Source organism: Sinohyriopsis cumingii, chromosome 10, assembly GCF_028554795.1.
Source record: "Sinohyriopsis cumingii isolate HCF-2022 chromosome 10, ASM2855479v2, whole genome shotgun sequence".
Classification (NCBI taxonomy): domain Eukaryota; kingdom Metazoa; phylum Mollusca; class Bivalvia; order Unionida; family Unionidae; genus Sinohyriopsis; species Sinohyriopsis cumingii.
The window spans coordinates 88,717,702-88,744,245 of record NC_142970.1 but is presented as its reverse complement, the minus strand read 5'-3'; the positions used below and the strand labels follow the sequence as shown (position 1 = coordinate 88,744,245).

General features: G+C 33.7%; 1 protein-coding gene across 2 annotated transcripts in view; it reads right to left on the bottom strand.

Moving 5' to 3' along the window:
- The window catches only part of LOC149790557 (uncharacterized), a 53,183-nt gene that overhangs the window by 20,157 nt on the left and 6,482 nt on the right, over positions 1-26,544 (bottom strand). Inside the window, exons 2-12 of one of the 2 annotated variants that reach the window (XM_089971421.1) lie at positions 21,617-21,695; positions 20,656-20,691; positions 19,664-19,761; positions 16,072-16,204; positions 8,379-8,492; positions 7,579-7,740; positions 6,384-6,491; positions 4,738-4,779; positions 3,665-3,760; positions 2,999-3,082; positions 524-610 (exon numbers count right to left, since the gene is read on the bottom strand). In XM_089971421.1, the coding sequence (XP_089827547.1) occupies positions 524-610; positions 2,999-3,082; positions 3,665-3,760; positions 4,738-4,779; positions 6,384-6,491; positions 7,579-7,740; positions 8,379-8,492; positions 16,072-16,204; positions 19,664-19,761; positions 20,656-20,691; positions 21,617-21,668 (1,012 nt within the window). In that variant the 5' untranslated portion in view covers positions 21,669-21,695. The remainder of the gene's footprint in view (positions 1-523; positions 611-2,998; positions 3,083-3,664; positions 3,761-4,737; positions 4,780-6,383; positions 6,492-7,578; positions 7,741-8,378; positions 8,493-16,071; positions 16,205-19,663; positions 19,762-20,655; positions 20,692-21,616; positions 21,696-26,544) is intronic. The other variant, XM_089971422.1, reaches the window with a different exon arrangement.

Below are 26,544 nucleotides of genomic sequence, written 5' to 3'. Positions count from 1 at the left end.
AGTAGTGATGGCATGCTGGCAATCTGAGTTCGAGGAATTACGCGAATCATATGATAACATTTTGTTATATCAGTATAACTGAAGGAATAATTGAATTTCCCATAAAACGTGCAAATATATCTAAGAGAAGAACGAAAGGGAATCATTCAAATGTCATTTTCAATTTCATTTTGTTTATGTAATTTATCAAATAGTTAAATTTTACAAATGAGGCTTGTGTTACACTCTTTAATATCTCTGCCCTGATTAAATTATTCCATCGTCTTAATGTGATATTTTATTTTATTGTTTGCTCAATCCGGACAATTGTACCGTGGTCGGCAACCAGAACATATAAGGGGTTGGTGACATCACACGTTACTACCACCTCCTGCCAACATTAATTATTGTAATGATGAACATTAACATTAGCATTAAAATGTATTGTCAACAACATTATAAATGTGCTGATGAAGGTACTGAAAAAAAAATCATAACCTTTGAGAAACAATAATTATAAAGTTAGCATTAAAAATATATTTACTCGTTGGAAGTATTGTAGTACTTGATACGTAAGATGATGATGTGTTGGAACTTGACAAATGTATTGCCACAGTCGGAGTTGATACAGCTGAAACAGATAAAATAACAGATTTTTTCAGAATAGGTGCAATACTAGATGACAGTACTTTTAGACGTTTCTGTATAATGGAATGTTCCCAAGGCGAAAAAAGACACAATATTAAAAGATTTGTGTTCCTTTTCCCTCTGTGATTTGTATCGGTCAAGCCACAAAACGAAGGAAATTTGATAGCCTGTGTGTGCTTATATGGGAAAGTGGTGTGCTGCTATCCCTGATGGTGAATAGTCAGTGACATGGTGGCCACACTAAAACAGCATGAGCATATACAACGGTAGCTAAATATTCAGTGATATTTAGAAATAACATATATATGTCTTGAATTAAACTTTTACTGAAGCAAATACGTTTCCAGTTTTTGCAAAATGGTAAAAATGTCATTCAGGTATTAAAGATTGTATGTTTACACGTTTTTCCAGTTTTATCGACAAGGATAGTACATAATTAAAACATTTCGAAAAGTAACGCATATATCCAAATGAAACTGAATGACAAATCTCCAATTAGACTATGCAGAATTTGTATGTATATAAAAAGGAAAGATACCTGACAGATAAACATCGTTTTTTATGGACATCATCGTCGACGCTTAAAAACTAATCATATTAACCTACCAATTGTGTTGTTCGTAAAACTTCAATTCCTCTAAACGAGTATAATGTGTAACAACTACTTCCATAAGATATATGACTTATTTGTGATCTTTATTAGTGAATATCTCATATTCACAGCGGTACATCAAGTACATGGAATCGTCAAATGTTTCGCAGCAAACACACAAAACCTAACATGCAACTTACAGTAACACTGTAGAAAAAAGAAAACGGATGAAATATATGATTGTAGTATATCTTATCTATCTAAATAGACAGGATAAATATTGAAAGAAAAACACAATGAAGATGACCAACGATTGCTTCAGAATACATTATTATCTTAAAACTTAGCGATCAATGACAATGCAATACAACATACTGGAAATAGTACGATCTCACGGTTGGAAATCATTCCCGAAATGACGATATTTGGATCCCATTAGCCTATAGAGAAAGATTGCATTTGTCATGAAGATTGCTATTCAATGCGTCAAAGGTATTACTTTTTCCCAGATTAAGTACATTAAACAGTAATGAATGTTCTTCGTTGGATATTTTAAAATTTCCGTCTTCCACATTGTACATTTTCCCAATATTTTTAGATATGTGTATCCAATGAATGATTATCATGACATTTTTGTGGATTACATTTTTATTCTCACCGATGATGGCAACATTCTCCTTCTGACGTGCGAGTAAGCGACGTAGAATATAGAAATAAAATTGAGAAATTTTATTAAAAGCAATTGTTCTGATATCATACACCTGCGTATACATGACATGAAACGGAAAGTGCGAAGGTTAGTGATTTATGTAATTTATTTAAAGATTTTATTCTAAACAAAGAAATATTAATAAAACTATTCATAAAGAGTACAACTTCTAGGAATTCAAACGTATTTTGCTTATCATAACGACTATCTGCTTTAGCACCTTGCTCAGAACATTTTATTGTAAAAGTCCTTTTGAGAAAAAGTCCATTTACATCTATATGTTCCGAATCAATGTGCGTCTCTATTGCTTAACATATCTACTGTGATTTTTGTATATGTTTATTCAAATGAATGTATTTTATTATCATATATCATCTAATACCTTTAAGCTGACTAGACAATTTTATACGCCGGTTCGCCTCGGAGTCACCGGTGGATCATATACATTAGTATATTCAATAGCAGTCTAAGTAAATTATTTGTATGCTGCCATGTTCAATGAGAAAGACCGTAACCATCCTAACTAAGATAAAATTGGAACTCAAAAGATGACGGTAAAGTATTCATGTTAAGATTTAGAGAACTTTTACACACAGTATCTTTAAATGTTGTGAATCTTGCATCCGTGTGTCACTCTATATCTCATTCTTTCGAATTTCGTTTAACTTTACACTTCATTGGATTCCGAAATGTGACACCCTGAAATTCAGCAACGTTGAGTACAAAGCTTTTGTACAACATGACGACTACACCAGCTGTTTATAAAATTTCGTTTTGGCTGGTAGTAAAGGATATCCTCAACTATTTATTACGGATTGGTAGCTGATATATGTATTGGAATACGTTTGTGTTTCTGATTTTTTTTTCTTCTTTTCTTTTCGTTGAAACTTCCCAGAGATGCGCATTACACGTAATCTACTTTACTACTTTTTTTGCTAACTTTAACTAAAGTGTTGATTTAATAGTCTTCCCATATCTGCATTTATCCTATTATATACTAGAGAAAGAAAAGTGTAATAATAAAATATTTTCATTTTCTTGGTTGCAATAACGAAGTAAAATTTATTTACCAGAGGTGTTCACAGTCAACATAAATCTTGAACCTGATGATACGCTTTGAGAACATATTCCTGTGATGACTGATGGCCGTTGATCTGCAATGCAATAGGTTTACATCATCGCGTTTAATTCTTTATTATATTTACTCAAGTACGATACGCAAATATTTAACTTTTTTTTCTGTTGTACGGACCAAGAATTTAAAACTAATCGGGTTTTGTTAACAGGAACTCTAGACAAGTATGCCACATCTTTTAAAGTCTAAAATGAATTCTTATGAATGTGCATCACCTGTTTGTATTTCTACAAGGATACAATATACCGGCTTGCTATGTATGGAGTCATCATTGCGAAAAATAAAACAAATACCTAAGGGAAATAAAACAATAAAAATCGTCGCTTCTATAGTTTTTCAGTGTAATATCGATTTGCGTAACGTTCAAAGAATATGAAGCATGTTATTCATATCATGAGAGAGACTTTTGAAATTGGTATAAGATGTATACAATGGATATGACATTAGAAGGTTTTATACGCAGGAAACGACAAAGTGTCAGTAAAATTGTATGAAGTTTAAGTTTATAAAAATTTGTCAAATAATTCAAGAAATGAGCAGTTACAGCATTGTGTGAGGCAGCGAAAAAGAGAGAAATAAGGTGTGGGTTTTGGACTTTTACCTGCAGAATAATCAATAATTATGGCGGAAGTTAACATTGAAGAAGGACTGAGCAAATACGTCTCGTAGTTGGATGGGTGTACAAACGAATCTGAAACTTGAACAGTCAGTTATTAATTTCGAAGTTGAAAATGAGTGGAGTAGTGCACAGTCCAGAAACTTAATATGAGGCTGGTACGTAAATGTAATTTACGTTTTAATTGAAACTCAGCTGTGATTTCCAAAAGTCTCGTCCAACAATTTAAAACAATCTTGACATAAATATGTTTAAATTAAATGCCACTACAGATTACCATTATTCAAATGGTCTCAGAAGCAATAGACTGTCTTTAAATTTTATGAAATACGCTAGTTTATAATGGTTTGATAGTTAGGAAATCCTCTTATTGTTTTCTTCCATAATGGTTACCATTTCATCGCACCGTATAAGACGAACGTTCTAGTTGCAGTTTTAACGCAAAATAATGCTTATGAATACGTAAAGATGTTTGTTTTAATAGATCAAACCTATGAATATCAAACTAAGTCTAAAAATGGGTACAAATAGATTCTGTTATTTTAGTCATACAACTAACTTTGCATGTTTCTCCCTCACTTACTAATGACATAAATTTAATATATGTTAAAAGGGATGACGAGTTTAAGCCAGCTGGAAATAATGTCTGCAAAATTCAATTTATAATGAATTGCAGATACTGACAAAATGTAAAGCGTTTGAAAGCAAAATTATAATTATAAACAATGAGAAACAATTCACTATTTGTTTCGATATTATCTTCCTGGCCTCAGAATTAACTTAGTTGTGATGCTAGTTGTCTTTTTGAACAATAGTTTTGACAATACTATGTTTCAATGAAACTAAAACGAAAAATAACATGGAAGCATTTCTCTTCATCAAACATTGCAGATGTATATATTTAAAAACTTTTGCAATACAAACGTAAGTACGTGACATCATAAATCCCTCAGTTTTAGCGTTTTGAACTGTTACGACATAATAGGAATATTAGGAAAATACTTCCTTTTTTTCTATGCGTCTTTTAACAGTTTAGTTAAAATAAGAAACAAATATACCTGGCAGGAAAACTGTGCTTCCGATTATTGAGTAATTCAAAACTGAAAAGAAATAATTTCAGACATTGTTCAGCTGGTTTACTTTTATATCTTTACTTGCACTAACTTTATGGTGTGCTTAACACACAGTTATGTCGTATAACTGGCATAGCGTTCGGTATCAATACTGGGAAAATTTGCCAAAATATTTCATTCAGTCATTTGGCAATGAACTTTCGTGGAGATTACTAATATTGAGGATCTCAAATCAAATGGTTTAGCCCATATATCTACCGAGGAAACGAAATATTGCGGTGTGCGTACGTTAGATAAAATCTACTAAATGAGTTATGGACATGTGTTTCGACATCATACGCTTCTGTGCTTAATATATTCAATTGGATAAAATAGAAGTTGCTGCCACATGTGTCTGAATCGTACTATATAACACTGGCATATTTTGCAAAAGATCGATTCGATGGTGTTACTCAGAACATATGCTGATGACATCCAACTTGACATCTGGGAATATTTCATGGTAACAAAATAACGATTAGTCATTGATAGTCGGAATTCTCTAAGACTTAAATAAACAAGATATGAACAGGTTGTTTATATTAAATTAGCACTGAATGATGAAACTGCGTGTGTCAATTGTTTTTCATCTTATGAATGTTTGTATCTATCCTCGTTTGTATAACAAACATTGCATTACAACGGGGTTAAAGATAGGATTCAAAAGTGAAACAGACGGGGTTTGGTTGAGGTGGTAATATGCATAATAATCGGATCAGGATCGATAATGAAATAAAGACCCTTAGTTTCAGAAATACAACCGCTTTTGCATATTTCCACGAAGTACAGATGTCTACGTACTTGCACTTTGTCCGATGTCACTGGACAGATGCGTTCGGCCCTCTTAATGCAAGACAGACGTCATAGAGTAATAGGATTAAGTTATTATCTTGGTCATATGAGAAGGTCATATCGTCAGAAATGTTAAAGACATCACAACGCTCATTGCTCATTGCAACAGCTAAACGAGTGTTTCATTTCATTAAACGAATCGCGCTACCCTAACGAGGTGTATGTCTGCGCCGTATTTACTTTGCTGTCATCAACATCAGTTTGGAATGTTTTATAGCAAGGCGAAACTGACATTACTTTTCATGAGACCAGCATTATAGTATACCCATGAGCGTGCCAATATGTACTGTATGCTACGTTAGCCGATATTTTCTGATATTAACTATACGCTCTAGCTCTGGCATACAGCTATGAGCTAATTATATAGTATCCTATCCTAGGCAATTGCTGTCTAATAGTGTTGCGCAGAATTGTATGCTGTACAAACCGAGGGCTATAACAACAAATACCAATTCGTGTGAATAAAATGTCATATGGCCCATAATGTCCACTATCAAGTATATCATTCCGTCGTTACGGGATATGCATTCTGTCATAAAATAGACAATAGACCAATCAAAAGTCGTAATATTATCGAGTTACTTTATTACCGATAGAACATTCAGATATATTCTTTACAAAAAGTCTCTCATTTTCTTTCTTCCGAACAAAACTATAAATTTTATTTTCATCGAACCTGTGAAATCCATCACTTATAATAGTCTATTGACATTTTGGAATAGAAATGTCACAGATCTCACCCTGTTCACATGTGTTCCCCTTAACACCAGAAGGACACGAGCAATTGAAACCGAAATCTGTGTTCGTACAAGTACCATTGTTTCGGCATGGGTTTGGTCTGCAGTCATCTTGAATATAAACAAAACATGTTCTTGTTACAACTAATGCATGAAATCTATTGAGCGATGCAATTTATCATATTCGGTTTAATATTGTACTACTGTAATCATACGTTTTATTTTGGCTTTAAATGTTAGCTGTCTGGATCGATTGGATCATCCAATCGATCATATGAGCGTAATCTATTGTGAAGGTCAAAGATAACATTAAGATTTTGTTAGCAAGTACTAATCACATTCTCCCTCTCTCTTAAACGCCATTTTGGCAACAATTTGATAATATGTAATGTAAAATACATGTGTAATACAAATATCGTTTATTATTCGACATTGCTTGGGATCATCGGGAGAAGATAAAAATATATGTGACACACCATAGCCTCATGTTTTCGTAATATTTTATCTTGAGCCCAGAATCACACACACATAGGAATATACTTCTGAACAAACAAAATTCCATCCTCTTGGGATTAGCGGCGTGAGGGTATATAATGCCCCCCCCCCCTCTCTCTCTCTCTCTCGACGTTCAGTGTGTATGTGTGTGTGTGTGTGTGTGTGTGTGTGTGATTTGGATTTTTAACTTTGACACTTTTAGTCATATCGTGTGGCAGTTTATTGTGATGTCTAGCACTGGAGCATCATATCCCAGCCAGACATATGATCACGAAACCAGACCATCCAGGCATAACACAAACTTGTTTATGCTATGTTCGAAGCGAGGCAGCTTTTAGTGCCATCGATCCAAATTGCAAGGTCTATTAAAACAATATTGCTTTCCCTCAGTGAAAGCAAACATATTGTTTCTTTCTATACACGACTGCCCTCATGGGTCGGCAGGGGTTCTAGCCTGCGAGCTGTCGTATCCAAGGCGTTCGATCTAACCTCTTAGGCAACAAGAGTGATCCGATAATCAGTTCATAACTGCCTGTTTGGAAATGTAATAAATACAATTATTTCAAAATTCAGAGAACAATGTCGATTTCGTATATCATCCTCACCAGATATAATTTGATCCGTCTGTAATGGAAGCATCGCTTCATTAGCTTCATATCAAATTATTTCTTAAGATATATACAATGTAAACTGATATACTTACTGTAAAAATATGCATTTATCCATCGATCCATATTGCAAGCTCTATTCAAACAATATTGTTTTCCCTCAGTGAAAGCAAACATATTGTTGCTTTGTATACACGATTGCCCACATTGTGACCAATTGTTTTTAGTAACTGTCGTCACCATTTCCTTAAAACGATCTGGAAAAGACACAACAAAATTAATTAGCGAAAACAAATATCATCGTACACATCATAATAAATACAATATTCAGGCATTACGATAAAGCAATTGGAAGTTCTAACTGATTGACCAACTATCACTTAATTAATACTCAAATAAACTTAGCTTATCCTGTTCAGAATATAATTGTAACCGCAGCAAATCTCAATGCATGCAATTGTCCACGTTCACATCATCATTTTGAAACGCATCAGTTCGGAAGAAAACAAGATTAAAAAAGTGAAATATATAACACTATGTCGAATTCAACGGTAGTGACTTAAATTCTGGAAACAAAATTCCTCAAATGCAACCCGGTTGTAAAAGTACGTTTTGCCAATGTGGAACCCAACAGCGACGAACCCAAAAAAGTATATACATGCTGAACAGAAAAGATATGAATTCTAAGGAACAAAGGCACTTATTTACTGTTTCTTTTGGTCATATCACAGAGATATTGGAACATACAGCATTTGTGCTTACATACATGCATGCATACATACATACATACACACACATACATACATACATACATACATACATACATACATACATACATACATGTCGTAATACGATGTTGATTCTGCTAATTACTTTTGATATGTCGTTTTCTTACCTCCGTCACACATACAAGAATATGATCTGGAACAATTCTCAACCCTGAAATCACTATCCGAATGCATCAGAACGCAGCCACTTTGATCAGTCGTGCCTTCATTGATATGGACACCTAAAGTTAAATTATTTCACCGATTTAGGCTCGTTTCCACATAAGCTATACTAGCAATACTATATATAAACAGTCCAACTATCTAAAAAAGCAGTACCGTACACATTAAAGCAGATTAACGTAGACAGTCTTTGTTATTGTTTTAGGGGAGGGGATCGGTTAATTTTATATTACAGTCTTCTAAACCTATGGGAAAATATTTCTGGACCACTCATATCATTTTAAAACAAAATAAGCCAGGCCCGTTGACAGTGCTCTTCACTGCTAAGATCCAGCTGGTGAATTCATAATGTTGTATAGTAGCAGTACATGTATTGAGTGATACGATATTCCTTGAAACCTCTCTCCTGCGTAGAAGACAACTACTCTGAACGTCTATTCTTATGCAACTGAAACGTAGCCCATTTGGGACACCTCTCGATAGTAATTGAGAACATGGCAATAAGGAACTATATCCTCAATACCAACATTCAGGTAAAACATGTGTACCCGAGAACGGTTCAGGTTTATAGAAGAATATCACAAATATAGTCCATGCAGCGAGATCAGCCCACTACACAACTAAGATCATGGAAAGTTCCAGCTGCAAACAGCTATTCGAGATTACTAACAAGCTAATGTCAAGGAACAAATCTAAACCACTTCCAACTACCTTATATCCAGTCGACCTTTCGGACATGTTTGCAAATTTCTTCCGTGAAAATGTACAAACCATTAGAGATAAGCTTGACACCACAATTTCAATTGACTCGTCGTCACCATACAGTTGGGATACAGAATTTGATCGGCAACCATTAGTAGCCTTTGAAGCTGTCTCTATGGATTTTGTACGTACAATCCTGAAGAAGAGTGTGCCAAAGTCAACAGAACTTGATCCAATTCCAAAATCACTGCTGCTTGAGTGCTTAGATCAAGTATTGCTATCACTAACTGATGGTATTAATACCTCTCTCTCATCAGGGGAATTCCCATCATTTTTCAAAACTACCATTGTAAAGCCTCTGCTGAAGAAACCAACACTACACCATAACGATTTAAAGAACTACCGCTCAGTTTCTAATATCCCATTAATATCAACAATCTTAGAAAAGGTTGTTCTATCCCAGCTTGTATCTCATCTGAATTCAAACAGTCTTTTTAGCAATGTACAATCTGCATATCGCCCTTGCCACAGTACTGAAACTACTCTTCTAAAAGTAGTCAATGACATTCTGTCTGCGTTGGATAGCGGAAAGATTACAGTCCTCACCCTCCTTGATTTGTCTGCAGCATTTGACACAATAGACCATGATATATTACTTCACCGTCTCCAGCATGTATTTGGCATTCACGATACAGCCTTACTGTGGTTCAAGACCTACTTGGTCAACAGGACACAAATTTTGTCTGCAAATGGAATACACTCCAGCCCAATTGATCTATGTTGTGGTGTTCCACTCAGGTCTGATCTTGGACCTGTTGTCTTCATTCTATACACTCAACCGCTCTCAAGTGTCATAGATCATCATCCAGTGTCTCACCAATTCTACGCTGATGACACCCAAATATACACATGTAGCCACCCAACTGAAGTTGATGGTACCATGCAAGGTGTAGAGAGGGGCATTTCTGATGTGAAATCATGGATGACATATAACAAGCTGCAGATGAATGATGATAAAACTGAGGCCATTCTGATCACAACACAAAGACTTTCTCATTCACATCCTTTACCTCAAACAATAAATATCAGCAACACTAACATTACATTCACACAATCAGTACTAAAACTAGGTGTTACTCTGGACAGTACTCTCAAATTGCACCAACATTTCATGAACATATGGAAGACTGCATATGTTGAGTTCAGAAGCATCAGCTCCAATCGCAAATATCTTTCAGTTGATGCCAATAAAACACTTGCGTGTTCATTAGTACTTTCAAGACTGGACTATTGTAACTCAATTCTGTCTGGTTCATCTCAATATCTACTCCAGAAACTTCAAAAAGTTCAAAACACAGCTGCTCGGATGATACTTAGAGTAACACGATCAGAGCACACCTCCCTGCTGCTCTGTACCCTATACTGGCTATCCATTCGATCCAGAATCAAACACAAAATTTTTTCTCTGTGCTACGTTTCACTCACTGACTCTAGTCCAACATACTCATCCGACCTCACCCATATGTACACACCAGCAAGATACTTGCGCTCCTCTTCCGAAATCGTATACCGGTACTCATTGTTCCCACTATGAAAACGAAGTCATATGGACAGCGTTCTTTTGCATACCAGGGCCCGGCAACGTGGAATGAGTTGCCCACTGAATTTAGACACAAGGACACAGTGATTCCATTCAGGAGTGCTCTCAAAACTCACTTATTCCGACTGCAAGAACAGACTTAGAGACCTAATAATGTTTCCTACCTTAAAAATTCTCAGCATGTTTTTTTATGTTTTCTAATTTCATGGTGCTTGTTTTTGTAATCATATCATTATATGTTTTGTATGTTATAGGTGTTGTCTAATGTTGCAAAGCGCTTAGAGCTTCTAGTGATTAGACGCTATACAAAGTCCTCATTATTATTATTAGTAGTAGTAGTATCATAATATAACGGCCTTTAGTTTTCGGCTTCTTACCAAAACCTACTGAAAAATAGAAAGTTCAAGAAATAATATATTAGTAGCAGTTCATGACATTTTTTATTAATTGTATTAATGAATCGAAGATTAATCATTTCAGGCTGCCGCAAAGCATTATCCACTAAATGTTTACTCTAATCTCTGGTAGGAAAAGTTACCAAATAAAAATATTTATATCATGATGTAGTTACAGTAATAGTATCACATATTCATTGTAAAGTAACTGTTATCACAGACGTCTATTTGAACCAAGAATTTTCTTTTAGATTTAATGTTGTTGTAGACCCTATAGCTTTTCATTTCGTGTTCCTGTTCCTTGTTATTGTTTCAAGTTTTACTTCTATGAATCACATATAAGAAACGTTGTTGATGTAACTGGTTAACAACCCTTATTAGAATCAATAATACAACTATGGCTTTTAAAATAAGAAAAACTGAATGATGCAATAAAACGTACTCTCTAAGATGAATTGTTCCACGAGACGACTATTCTGTTATTTAAATGACGTTTTCCTTTCTGGACTAGCCTTGTATTATGCTAACACATAGATCATTGTAGTAGTATTAGTAAGCAGCGTTGGCACTTCAGACGTTGTTCAAAAAAGTCTGAGTAAGCCTGTTTTCTCTGCTGTATTCATTCTTTCAAGTGTGATAGTGGATTCGATTGATTTACCTGAGGCAAACGATTATTCAAATCAAGTATGTGCCAATGGTATCCACTTATAATACATGGCATGGAATGTTGAAGAATCTTTCAAATTTAATCGCATAAAAGAATTTCGTTGTGAGCACTATTTAATTACTGCTGACGTCTGCAGCTTCGATCTGGCGGCTTTAAAGCGGAGTAACTTCAAACTTTAAAATGAAACATTTTCACACACTTTCTCGCTAATTTCATTTAATACGACAAGCCCCTCCCAATTCATCCAAATAAGGAACCATCAATCTTGTGTCTATTGGCGATGACATGCAGCGAAAATTCAGAGATGGCTGCTACCTGAGATTGGCTGATAAGATAGAGCAGATGTGGTTTACTTACATAGCTTATACGTAATAAATATAAATGTGTTGAAAAATGTACAGATTATAAAAAATGAAATACGATGTATTTCTCTCTCCCTCCCCCCCCTCTCGTAAAGTTGTCTAAATGGAATCAAGGGTACAGTGAACAATAATATTCTAGTATCTGTCAATCATTTGGCTTCCTTAACGTCCTTCCATACACAGGTTTTAGAGATTAAGTTCCATTATTGTGTGCATGTGCTGTCCCTAACCAGTATTTTGGTTATATGCGTCTATAATGCATTTCTCAATCGTATTTGTTCTATACGATTCAGATGAGCACTGGTCCCAAAGACATTTTCGTCATAAAACGTCAAGAGATCATCGTGTCTGTGCGATATGGTGATGTCAAATTAGCATCACCTAGAATCGAAACAAATATAGGCTATAACACACATGTGTTACTACGATTAGAATATCATCTTTCCATATATTACAAATGTTAACCATTGTACTAAATCCGCCTCTCCAAGCAATAACATTCGTGTATTCGGTTTACACCAATATCGTAAATGGTACCATTAACTTGTATTTTCCATAACATCATCTTTGCAATTAACTCTTTCGTCTTTCAGTATATTATTCTATCAATTACTATACCATTCCCGAATATAACTCACGTTGGAATATCTCGAGGTGGTCTTTGCTCTGTTTCTACACCATACATATAGTGAACCTTCTTTTTGGACCTTCTTTCCTTATTCCTTTAACATTGTTATCAAATTCGTCTGTACCATTACCTAACAAAATTATTGACCACTTCTAGATTAACGTAGTTTTAACAATATTTTAGTCATATTGCTGTGCTGTCTGCAATGTGACAGTTGTACTGATGTCCGCACTAACACATCATGCCGCATATATGAAGCATCATGTCCCACCCAGTCACGTTATCCTGACACCAGGTCAACTAGTCCTAACACTAACCTCTTAATGCTACTAAGCGCCTATCGAATCAGTTGTTAGTGTGCGTGCGATGTGTGTGTGTGTGTGTGTGTGTGTGTGTGATTTGAATTTTTGATGTCTGCAGTGTGGCAGTTTATAGTGATGCCTAGCACTGGGGCATCATGCCGCAGACATGTAGCATGATGTCCCACTTAGTCACATTATCCTGAGAATAGGCCGACCAGTCCTAACACTAACTTCTTAATGCTTAACGCCTAGCGAGGCAGCTGTTGGTACCATTTTTGTAAATCTTTGGTATGGCTCGGCTGAAGATCGAACCCACGACCTTACGCATCCGAGGCGGACGCTCTAACCACTAGGCAACCGGAGCGGTTCAGTTGTTAGTACTATTTGTATTGTATAAGTCTTTGGCATGACTCGGCCTGAGTTCAATCCCGCAACCATCCCAATCCAAAGCGGACGCGCTAGTAGCTAGACCACCGTAGTGGTTGTGATACTTGTCCGCGCTAGTAGCTAGACCACCGTAGTGGTTGTGATACTTGTGTTCAATCAGTAATTTTCCTGTTGTAATCTCTCATTAGACTTTACATTTCTCAGTCTCTGTCCTTGATTATATTTTTCATATCTCTCTCCAGTCGACACCTCTACAGTTTAAGCATACGTCTCACTATTTATCCTCTTCTTGAATCACTCTTAATATTGTAGAAATTAACCAATGATACATGTATATGTATTGAATTTGTTAATGTTTATAGTGATTGTACGCCAGTAGCTATGGTTCTGAATGTTGCAATTTATGTTGTCCATTGCTTTGTAAAAAAATAATTATTTCGCTTGAGTCCACCACGTGCAATATGACTCTCCATATGTAAAAGCAAAGTTACCGCTGAGAAACATAAACAGAAATAAGTTATTTTTTGTTTATGGTATACCGATTTCCAATAACTTCGTCATAGTTTAATATACATTTATGTTGCACCTTATTCTCTTTAATTCGTTATTATTATGTCCCATACAAATTTACGTTTCAGATTAATATGCTTGGATGTATACCTGATGTAATCGTTAACGATTACCGTAGATTATAATTGACTAACCTTGATATGATCGCTTTGCTTATGTCCGAAATGCTCTTCAACTTACTAATTGCATGCGTTCATACTTCATCATGTTTTAAAGCTTTGTTTCATGTCAAACTCTGCGCAAACGATTTGCAACAAATCATATCAAAGTTGAATCGAATTCATAAGGGCAGACGAAAAACCATACATATAGCCTTTCCATAATCAGATTATTTCCATACATCCTCCAACTGCTACTTTCATAGCCCCCAATCAATTAAAAACATTCCATGATAGTTTTTATTTATTTTCACACCCAAATTATATTTGATTTATCTGACTAAATTAAAATGCAATCATCTATAGTTTAGTAAAACCTGTGCTCGTTATTGACAAATACTTTGTGACGCCATATGCGAAATAACCAAAACAAGCTAGAATGGTCAATTCTGCAGTGTCTGTAAAATCCAAAGCTGATGGTAAACCATAAGCTGACTTCAATAATTTACACAAGAGAGTGTTGCTGGCAACGTTACTATTAGATCTTAATTTTATATGGCAAATTGTGGTCTAACTGTTTCCAGGTTCAGTCGTTGTTTATGCGCAATTATGTTATTTATTCAAATAATGTATTAAATAACTCAAACATGTATGTGATCGTGATGGACAAACTCGTGTCGTCTTTGTTGTAACATGCATACATGTAATTATATTGCTGATGTTACTATTCATCTGGTTTGCATTTCGTTCGGCTTTCACCAAAGTTCGTTGACTGCGTTGTGGTTTATTTTTTATTCCTATTTTCTCGGGGGTGGGGTGATTATTATATATTGCCACTCATCTGTCTTATTTATAAAATGTGTGCACTTTCGTCTACGTCGTCTATGTTTTGATACAGAGAAAACCCTTGCTTCAAAAATGTTTCTTCCATATCCTCTTTTTCCATCTCTTTATGTTGTTTCTAAAAAATGGATCAAATACATTTGCTTCTCTTATAATGAACATTTCCTCACCAAAGTTAGAGAAGTAATGAGTACGATAAACATCTTTGCTAAAGAAAGATGTGTACCTGTGTATATTTAAGATAAGAAAATCAATACTTTTATTGTATTGTATATTCCATAACACAATTAGATTCGGGTAAAACATGATTCCATCCAAATTTGTAAGCAAATATACATTATTTCATGATATAAGCAATGCCTGTTCCTATTCAGCTCATGAAAAGACGTCTGAGGAATTTTGCCTTCAATATATTAATTAATTTTATGTCATTTTTATTTGATGAACAGAGAGACGTGTCTTGCTTTGAAACAGTTGTGTGCTTATAGCCTATGCGTATCTACGTGAGCGACAGCTGTGATGTGTAACACGGTACAGGGACAATGAGGATTGACGTTTTAAGACAATATGAGTTGTCCAGGAATGTTCTCGTTTATGAATATGAGATTACGAATTGCAAACAAATTGCTGTCTGATTTAACCTGCTTGAAATTTTCGGTACGCTCATGGTTCCTTCCAAATATTTTAGTCTTTTTCTACCCATTCTACTCACTTTAGATTTCTCACATATGAATACGTTTGCAGGGTACACTCCTGCGTACAAATATCTTTCAAGAAAAATGTATTCATATGGTTGTATCTACTTACAATTTATTAAATATTATATAATGTTTTATGCTGTAACCTAACTTTATCCAACATTAACCAGATGTAATGTCGTAATTCATATTTATATTTTCAGTATACTACATTTTCATTAACAATAAGAATCCTGAACTCGGCCTAATTTGTCATTCTCAAATTGCCTCAAAAGCAGCCTAACACTTGCAAGATGAAAAATTTAAGTCCTGAAACTACAGGTCTTTTCGAGAAAACCAGATTTGATATAAAATGTCAAAAAGTAAACAGTCATAGTGTTCATTACCTCTTTTATAGACCGAAAAGTGATTCCCACCGCAGGAAAAATCGATGCCTGCCTCCACCCATTTGCATCGTTGATCACAATTAAGGTTTGGAGATGCAGCTGCAGTAAAATCGCCACAATAGCATGTGTCGTTCTAAAAGATGAAACAAAACGAAAATACATTTCCACATACATGTATATATGTCATTATGTATGTATGTATGTATGTATGTATGTATGTATGTATGTATGTATGTATGCATGTATTGTCACGACTCTATGGTCACAAACTAAGTAACAGAACAAAAGCAAAAGCAGCAAATATCATAAAACTTAACAAACAATATAATTATCAAGGTTATGTGTAAACATATTAGAGGACTTTACAGTACTATGTAGTAAATTAAATCTAGTCCTTACAAAGGTAAATGAAAGTCGTGAATGAATTTCTTTGCAAAATTCTACACCTAAAATGTCCTACAAGCAACGTGACGTTCTCAAGATGGTGCTATCTAGCATTCATTCAAACAATTTGCAACAGTTCCAGAATAATATTATAATAGACCCCACGTAACAGAATACACTACTGATTTTGCGTCGGTTTGGCTTATTCCTGTGACCTAACAAAACCAATGGAAAGTTAGATATTTATTCAACAAACGTCGAAACCCCATCAACCAATAAGATATTAAGACGTAAGCGCCATTAAAGTCTGATATATATATATATATATATATATATATATATATATATATATATATATATATATATATATATATATATATATATATATATATATATATATATATATATATATATATATTGTGATTAAAAAAAAACACAAACGCCGAAAATTCTGTGCAACTAGTTTCGCATTTAATGTATGCTTCTTCAGGCACGAAATGTTTTGAAAGTAACGGATGACGTCTTTTATTTTAAAACAACAATTCACATAACGTCATAAATGATATGCATCATTATAACAATTTTATAACAATTATATATGACAGGATCTAAAAGATACACGAGTCTCTAATGAAACTTGAATTAGTAAAATAATAAAATAAACTAGAGACAAACAGTCATACATATAATTATATTGTTATAAAGGATATACAATATATCAATGTAAATTATACAATTTTATATAGTGCATTAGCATTAAGTCCATTAGGATACAGAGTATCTAACTTATGAATCCAATAAGTTTCTTTTATGAGTCTATTCATGTCACCATGCACAATATCTATTGGCATGAAAGAAAAATCAAGTAGAGAGTGATTATTGGTGTTAAAGTGTGTTGAAACATTAGAGGAAAACTGAGGATCTCTATAATTTTTTATATGAAAGCGATGATTATTCATTCTCTTAGAGACTTGTTGTAGTGTTTGTCCAACATATTGCATGCTACATTTTTTTACAGGTTATTAAATAAATCACATCAATTGATATGCAGTTAGTGTTATCGCGTAGAGAAAATACCTCTTTTGTATTAGCACTACTGAAAGAAGTACTTTCTCTTATGTTTGCACATTGAGAACACCGGTGTCTGTTACATTTAGATGACGAAAAGTGTATTTTTTTATTTTCTGTCTGTTTAGTTCTGATTAAAAAATCTTGCAAATTCTTGGGTCTTCTATAAGCGAGAACTGGTTTAATTTTGAAAAGTGATTTGACGCTAGTTATATTGGATAAATTTAGGAGACTATAATATTTATTAATTATACGACCTATATTAGGTAATGAAGGATTATATTGTATTGTGAAAGGAATTACATCTCTCTCTATTTTACATTCTGCTGTGTTTAAAGCCTCATGTTGAGTAAGATTAAGGGCTTTGTTCAGTGCAGAATCAATTATGTATGTAGGATAATTTCTATTTTGGAAATAAGTTCGTAATTTATTCAAAGAATTTTGTAATTGACAATTTATTTGAAATAATGCGTCGGTATCTTTTGGCCTGGCTATATGGTATACCGTTTCTACATGACATGGGATGACATGAAGAATATTCTACATATTGGTGAATATTAGTTTCTTTGATATGAATATTTGTAGAGATAGTGTTATCAATATTTTTTATTACATTTACATCTAAATATGAAACTTGCGTACTTGATGAAGTATAAGTAAATTTAATTGTCGGATGAAAATGATTCAGGCGATCAATAAATAGTTTTAGTTCTTCAGTTGAATGGTTCCAGATCATAAATATGTCATCTAAAAATCTAAACCAAACAGATGGATTAAACTTTTCGTTTTGACGAAAATCTTTTTCTAATTTACCCATGAAAAGGGAAGCGTATGAAGGAGCCATGGGACTACCCATTGCTGTACCCATTATTTGTATGTAATTCATATTATTGAATTGAAAATAATTGTTTTCCAAGATAAGTTTTATTAATTTACATATATCTTCACTAGATAGTGTGTTATTATTAAGATTGTTATCAATAAAATATTTACATGCTTCAATACCATCTGCATGCGGAATGTTGGTATATAGTGATGTTACGTCTAATGGTACAAGGATTGAGTTATCCGATAGCTGTGGAATAGACTTCAACTTTTTAATGAAATCAGTGGTATCTTTAATGTATGAAGGAAGTGATTTCACCAAAGGTTGTAAAACACTATCAATAAATTTGGATAGGTTTTCAGTATATGAATTATAGCCTGATATAATAGGTCGTCCTGGATAATTTAAAGGTAAATTATGGTCAGGATTTTTATGAGTTTTGGGTAATATGTAGAATTGAGGTGTACGCATGTTAAGAGGGAAAGTATCAAACTCCTCAATTACGGAATTATTATTTTTAGCAATCTCATTAATGCATGTTGAAATATTTGATTTAATTTCTATTGACGGGTTTTTGTCAATATGTTTGTAGTATTTTTCATCATTTAATTGAGGTTCAACTTCTTTAACATAATCATCTTGATTCTTAATAATAATAGTGTTTGATTTATCAGCCTTTTTAATAATTATACTGTCGTCATTCATTAGATTATGTAAAGACTTAATTTTATCCTTAGAAATATTACTATGATATTGCTTTTTATGATTATCAGTTAATATCTCTTTTGTGATCGCGTCAATATAAAAATCTAAATATGAATCACGTCCACTAGCTGGTGTAAAAGATAATTTAATTGTGTTAGAATAACCCATTTTTTTAGAATGAAAAGAAAACGATTTACTCTCTGAATTATTGCATGCTTTATCATAAAAAAATTCTTTTAATTTTAAGCGTCTAGAGAAATAAAAAATTTCTTGAGCTAATTTAATTTTATTGTGACATTTTGGTTTAGGACAAAATTTTAGCCCTTTGCCTAACAATATATAGTCATTGTCAGTTAATATTGTACGTGAGAGGTTTAAGACTGTTTCTTTACCTCTCTTAATTTGTTTTCTTCGCTTTGTTTTTTTTTCCCACTCTCTTCTACTGTTGAACCTGTGGAACCTCCTATTATGTTGTCTTGCGATGTCGTCTCTATTAGACCTTGTATGTGTATGTGTATGCATTCCACATATTTTTACTTCCTAAGACTGAAGATGATGGTTCTGGAGTGTATTAGCAAATAATTGCCAGATACATAAAAAGGTACAAACCTGTATGCCTACACTATTTTTATTGCATCTCTGGAGACATTCTTTCGGGTTAGCGTGTGGTACATCAATCTGGAATGTATTATTCCTCTTTCCGCAACCTTTGGTATGAAAAGACCACTTAATGTTCAGCTGATGAACCCTTAATTATTGTTTAAAGACTCCTTCGTAATTTTGAACGATATTATTCAGATTCAAGAATACAACGCGTGTTAACACACGTTGTATTGATGACTTATTTCTATCGTACAAATAGTTAGCTTCAATACGCATCTCACTGTATAAAATTCATATGTATATATATATATATATATATATATATATATATATATATATATATATATATATATATATATATATATATATATATATATATATATATATAATAAACTGACTACGAACAGTGTAACACTAGGATCTAACTGGCATAGGCGCTTTCGACTCTTCATGAGTCTTTTTCAAAGACAAATACAAAAAATTGACAAGATAAACAAATAAAAAGAAAAAACCTTGTCTTTGCAAAACATTACATGACTATAAGTTAGTCATGTAGACTTGTACAAAGACAACGGTGTTCTGTTTTATTTCTTTGTAAATGTATGTCATAATGAAGCGTGAAGTATATGGCTTTTACAATATGTGAACAAGTAAAATGACGGTTGACACGATCTTGACTACAGGAATAATGCATTGTCTTCACCAATCATAAACCTATGAATGTTATCAACAAATGGTATATTATAACATTGAAATAATAATGACATAAAGATAACGCTTGTTTTCACATTTCAATCAATAATATCCGACATGTCTCTCGATAGAAAATTTATATATCTTTCTTATGTATGGCTTTAGATAAGTAAAATATAATAAATAAATGTTTCTACTATATTCGTTTACTTGAAGATATGTAGCTTAGATTATTGTTTAAACTGGATTGTATATCATAAAATCATCCAAAAGATACTTAGAAATTAAGAAAAAGTTTTACTTACCTGTCATTACGATGGGGAATTTCACGGCATGACAACCTGCGAAGGAACAATTGTATCATATGTAGGATTCCCGTTAGCAACAAAGCTGATTTTCATATATATATATATATATATATATATATATATATATATATATATATATATATATATATATATATATATATATATATATATATATATATATATATATTCATCACATGGTCCATGCTGGTTTGTGTTATTGTTTATTGTATATTGAACAAGTCTTAGGCAATGGTTGAAAATAATGTAGATATTACGATTTGAACTGATATATGGTATATCGTGAGGTTGGAATGATCTACAAGCTGTAAGTGCACATACATATCAAGTTTGGCACACAGAATTTGCAGTAACATAATTGCTTGGCAGTATCGGCAGTTGCTATGGTTTGAGTGATATACGGCGACACGTAGACTGGCCAAGAAAGAGTCATATTCACTCCCTCTTTCTCTCTCATATATACACACACATACAAGCATTGCTATGCAAATATGTCACTTATTTGAGACGATACAACTTTACACAACCCCGCAGTTATATTTCAAAGTTTGAAGTGTTGCTCTTGATGCGTGTTTTAATAGTTGGTCAATAATGCGCATTTACCCGCGACATAATAAGATTCCACCTTATTGCAGTGTATATAAATAACCTACCTATTCAATGGATATTTTAATATGAATAATAATGAATAACGCAATCCTTGTTTAATCTAAGTATTTATAGTCGGAAATTCTTCACAACATACAAATCAAACATTACAGTGGCTGGTTACAATGAAAAACACTTGTCTTTAAAATGAAGCTATGAATACAACCTTGATGTGTAACATATTGTTTTAAGTGTATGCAGGCAAGGCTATACCGTGATAAGACCTAGAGAAAAGTATGTGTGTTTGTGAGTGTGCTCTGTATCACAATTCATGACGTGTTTAACCACCTACCTTGAAACAGTAGGAAGAAGTACGATATCGAATGTCCTCTCCAAGTATGCATTATTGTTGAAACACTTTTCGATTATTGCTAGAAAATTTACAAATATAAAACTGAGAACAAAGTAACAAAATATTTAATAGCTACTTAGATTCGCATCGAATCATGTCCGCGAGGGAAACCTGTACTCGAGCAAGTCTGAAGTCTCCTACAAACCGTGCGGTAGTGGAAAGATCACCCGTATATATATATATATATATATATATATATATATATATATATATAGTTTGAGATAGAGAGAAAGGGAGATTGAGAGAGAGAGATTGGCAGACATATGTGCATTTTACAACCTCTATCCAATTCACCACTTATTCATTACCTCACATTTCATGTATTATTGTCATCCACCTATGTCACATTGGACCACATCACAGTTTTTTGGTCGATAGCAAAGTTAGAGCATTGTATAAACGATGATCTGCAGCACATTATAAGAAGCGTCACATCATACTGACAGAATGTGTTTCAGTCATATTTTAGGTTGATACATATTGTGAGCATCCACAACGGTCCATTGCCATTCGTCAGTCGACATTGTTCGCACAAATTCAAAAGACTTACTTTTCTTGTTATAAATTTAACATGATTTATATGGGGTGTTACGTTGGACTACCTTTTATGACTTCTCGTTAAGGATCAATGTTGTAATCTACAAAATTTCAACTACATTGTCATCTCAAATCTTTTCCATGAAATTGTTGATTTTTGTCAGGAAGATATACAGCAAAGAAGATATTAATTTTGGAATATAATCCATGGTTATCGGGCTGGTGGTAGTGAGTCGAACAGTTTGGGAGTTTGGGACGAGTAGAGGTTTATAAGGAGGCGGTCTGTAGTCAGCGATATTTATTTAATTTTTTTATACTATTTTACAATGTATTCATTGATATATACTGCATATAATATTAGTCTATTTTTACTTCGATTTATTCTACTGTATAATGATATATTCTACTCAATCTAAAACCATGATATATAACTATGATCATAAATTGCATTTTGACCATCCTATCAATATTGTCATTGCTGTACTGCTTCCATGCATTGTTATAATATTGTATTCATATTAACAATAAATAAAACATTGAAAATATTGTCCGTTTAAAAAATGCTTTAAACAAGTTTAAACGATAAAAAAGCTTTATATCAGACATCTTTCCCTACCTGTCGATATATTAATTTTTGTTGCGCGACTTACTCTGCTACTAGTCTCACATTGTTCATTAAAATATCTGTCTTTCTTGACTGATGAACGTAATGCAATAACAATCTCAAATTCGCATTATGTTCCAAATAGACAGCGTTAATCTAACACTAGTTTCAGGAAAAAAACAATGGAAATCCTAGACGAAGGAAAGGTAATACAGATCTTAAAACGAATGATTTCAGTGATGGCTATATAGCATTGACTATGAACAAATACGACACAAAATTTCAACACGAATTTTTATACCTCAACAATATATAACTATATTCAACCAAGTTGCCTTTTCTTTTGGTGCATTCCTCATATAAAAACTGCATTCTAAAAAGACTGGATTACACATATAAATATTTAACAATTAGAAATGTAGAAACAGTACGCATATAAGAAAACCAACATACAATTCCATTTGTGCCAGTCGATTCATATCTAGCAAAAGTTCATTATTGGATACCTCAGAATTCTTGCCATAGGACAAATGAATAATTTCTCAAAACGAGGAATGCTCCGTAACTAGGAAGTCTTAAGACCATTAATTAGGCCACACTCAGTGCTGAAATAGCTTGTTTGTGATTTCAGTGACTTTTTTTTAGCACGAAGCATTTACTTTAAGGTTTTGGAATGAAATGTATACCTAAATACCTCTGGACAAAGTCCATACATTTCTAAGCGAAAGTGTTTCCCACAAATACATTCATGATTGTCTTTAGTGTCTATTTGTTTTGCTATTCACATAATTTCAATTGCACTTTAAAAGTACATTATATTTCTACCAAACTGTTCATATTTTAAACCATCCTTTGTTGGTTCAACTGGAGGATTTAAAAAATAAAAGCTTCTATTTCGACAAATTGGTAACAATGGTACATCAGTCGTTGAATGATATCATGTACTTCATATAGAATGTCATGACCATCTAATGATGATACCAGAGAGATCATCCTTTATAAAATTGACCTGAGTAGAATCCCTCTTATTTCGTTTTAATATATAACTTTGCGAGGAATAGTTTAAAAAGTTAGGAATATTAGTGCTCTGTACAACAAAGGTGTTCAGTAGTGAAAATTACGCCAGAGGAAAGCATCCTTATACTCACATGCACCTCTGCACACTTCCTCAATCTGAATATACAATGATTAAATGTCAATTTACTGAATTTTTGGCATCTTGTTCGTATAATGGAAGAAGCAGATTCAACCACATGGTAGCATTCAAATCGTCAGCGAATGGCCGATAACGGAATTCAGACAATAATCCCCAGCAATTAGCTCAAGGCTGTACGGAATATACGGCAGTTTGAAAGTTATACTCCTTCCACTACTTTACACGATAGTGGATGTATGCGCCGATGCATAGTCACTGAGTAGACGGATACCTTGGGTAAAGGTGCGCTGACGTATGGTTCATTAGTGTTCCATAACTATTTGGCAACACATTAGAAGCATAGAAATGTTCGGGGACACTAGCAGAATTAAGTATTGTGGACGATCATTCTTTCTGTACTCCAAAATTAATCTCGACGCTTCAACAAAGTGATATTTTGTCGATTATCCAATTTAGACTTTCTTATCTTCTACTACGTTGGTTGTGTAAAGCTAAATCGATCTTTCGTCACCTGTGACGATCTCACTCAAATGTTTTTGATAACTTTTTTCATATTTGGCGAGTAGTTGACTGACTATTTCAACCTGAATCTGGTTTTGACAAGCAATCAAGAAATGCGTCTCAAATCATGTACAATCCTTTAACTGATGACAAATTAAAACCAGCTCAAGTTTGTAGGTTATGACAGTCATTAAATACGTAAGCTCTACTTATGTCGGCGTGATATTAATTGGAGGGTACCTAAAAGCTCGAGATTTTTACACTATATCCTTTGTGGATAGCGGGATTGATCTCCCTCTCTACGATATAGACAAGACTGTCGTTTACCTATGTTATGTCATGGACGGATATATGCATTTCATGGAACATTATTTTTCTATCGATCAGCTATAAATGAACTGACAGGTTCAAAGAGACTAAACATATTGTCAACCTGTTCCGAACGTTTAAGAAACCACTCTTTATTTCAATCATGCTAATCCCCATAGCAATGCTTCCCAAAAATGGATACAACAGTCATATCCTTTTCTTAGCCAACTTTTGCTATAAGAAATATTAATTAATACAATTTCCTGGAATAAGACGATCGATTATTCCCGCGTTTTGGCATATTCCTCAAAGTAGTTACCACAGGATATGAAAAATATAGAAATGGGAAAAAAACAGTATTTATAATGGCATATAGACGATTTAAGCGTACAGATCATTACTGCATCATTCACTGAAATGTGCCCCACTTGATTTATGCTTTTGTTTTGTCTTTTCAGTTTGTTTTCGTTTTAAGAGTGTTCACTATTTCCCATTTTTCAAGATTTTGGCATCCAGCCTAACACATTTATTCCTTCATAATCTATAATTAATTGAATCCCAAGTTACAAAACCGCTTGGGATCTATTTCATAAACGCATGTTACCTCTATTTAATATTCTGGGTAGAGATCATTTTCTACAGTTGTAATAGCATCTGTTACAAACCGTAATTTACCTTTTTTCTTCAAGTTATGAGGCAGATTATATCAATACACTGCTCTACTCGTAGAAGACGACTTCTAAAAGATAGTTAAAAGATATGCAGACAATTTTTTTATTTCTTTTTCATCAAACCGGTCCGGTGGCCAGAGCGTCCACCTCGGGTGCGGGAGGTCGTGGGTTCGATTCCCAGCCGAGCCATACCAAAGATTTACAAAAATGGTACCAACAGCTGCCTCGCTTGGAGTTAAGCATTAAGAAGTTAGTGTTAGGAATGTTCGGCCTAGTCTCAATGGTTTAATGGAGTTCAATAATACTGAATTGTGTTATGCTCATTTTGTTCTCCGTTAACTTTACACTGTCAGAATCGTTCAGTATTTTACGATATTTCACACCTTTATATTGCATTCACGTGCATAAAAAGAACTTTATATTGTAAACAAGCAATGGACGCAGACGCCAGCACTTGATTTGTAAACAAATCATGTACACTCGCGTAGTAGGCGGTTTACGTTTTGGTTGATGAAATTTGTTTCTGAATGAACAAAAGCAGATGTTTCGTGGACTGCCGCATACCAGCTGCTTTGGCACATTCCGCGTTAACCTTTCAGATACATGGTTTCGGATTTAGGCTAGCTATACAGTACACGCCAGAGAGGGTCCTTACAAATAGTATGCAATTGGTAAGGCATACACTTGTCTTCTTTAGCTGTTAATAAGAATGGCACAAAATATACTTACTTATTCTCAAGCTTGATTACACATTTTGAAATCGTACTGTAATTACGACTATATTGTAAATGCAATTACATCCTCCTTATTGCACTCAAAATTAAATAAATATTAAATTAAATAGCGTCATTTTTATAAATGCAATTGAAAGACTTCATGTTTGACCCACATTATGATTTCAAATAGTTAATGACAGAACAATCACACTTGCAGATGTCAACACGCTTCTCCCGCGCTGCTTTAATTAGATGCATTTCATGTACAATTTGCACAAATGAATCCAGTCCATAATCACGAAATTTCGTAGAATCGACAAAAATACCAAATTCTATTTATTCCAGATCAAATGGAAAACTTGCTTCAATGCGCA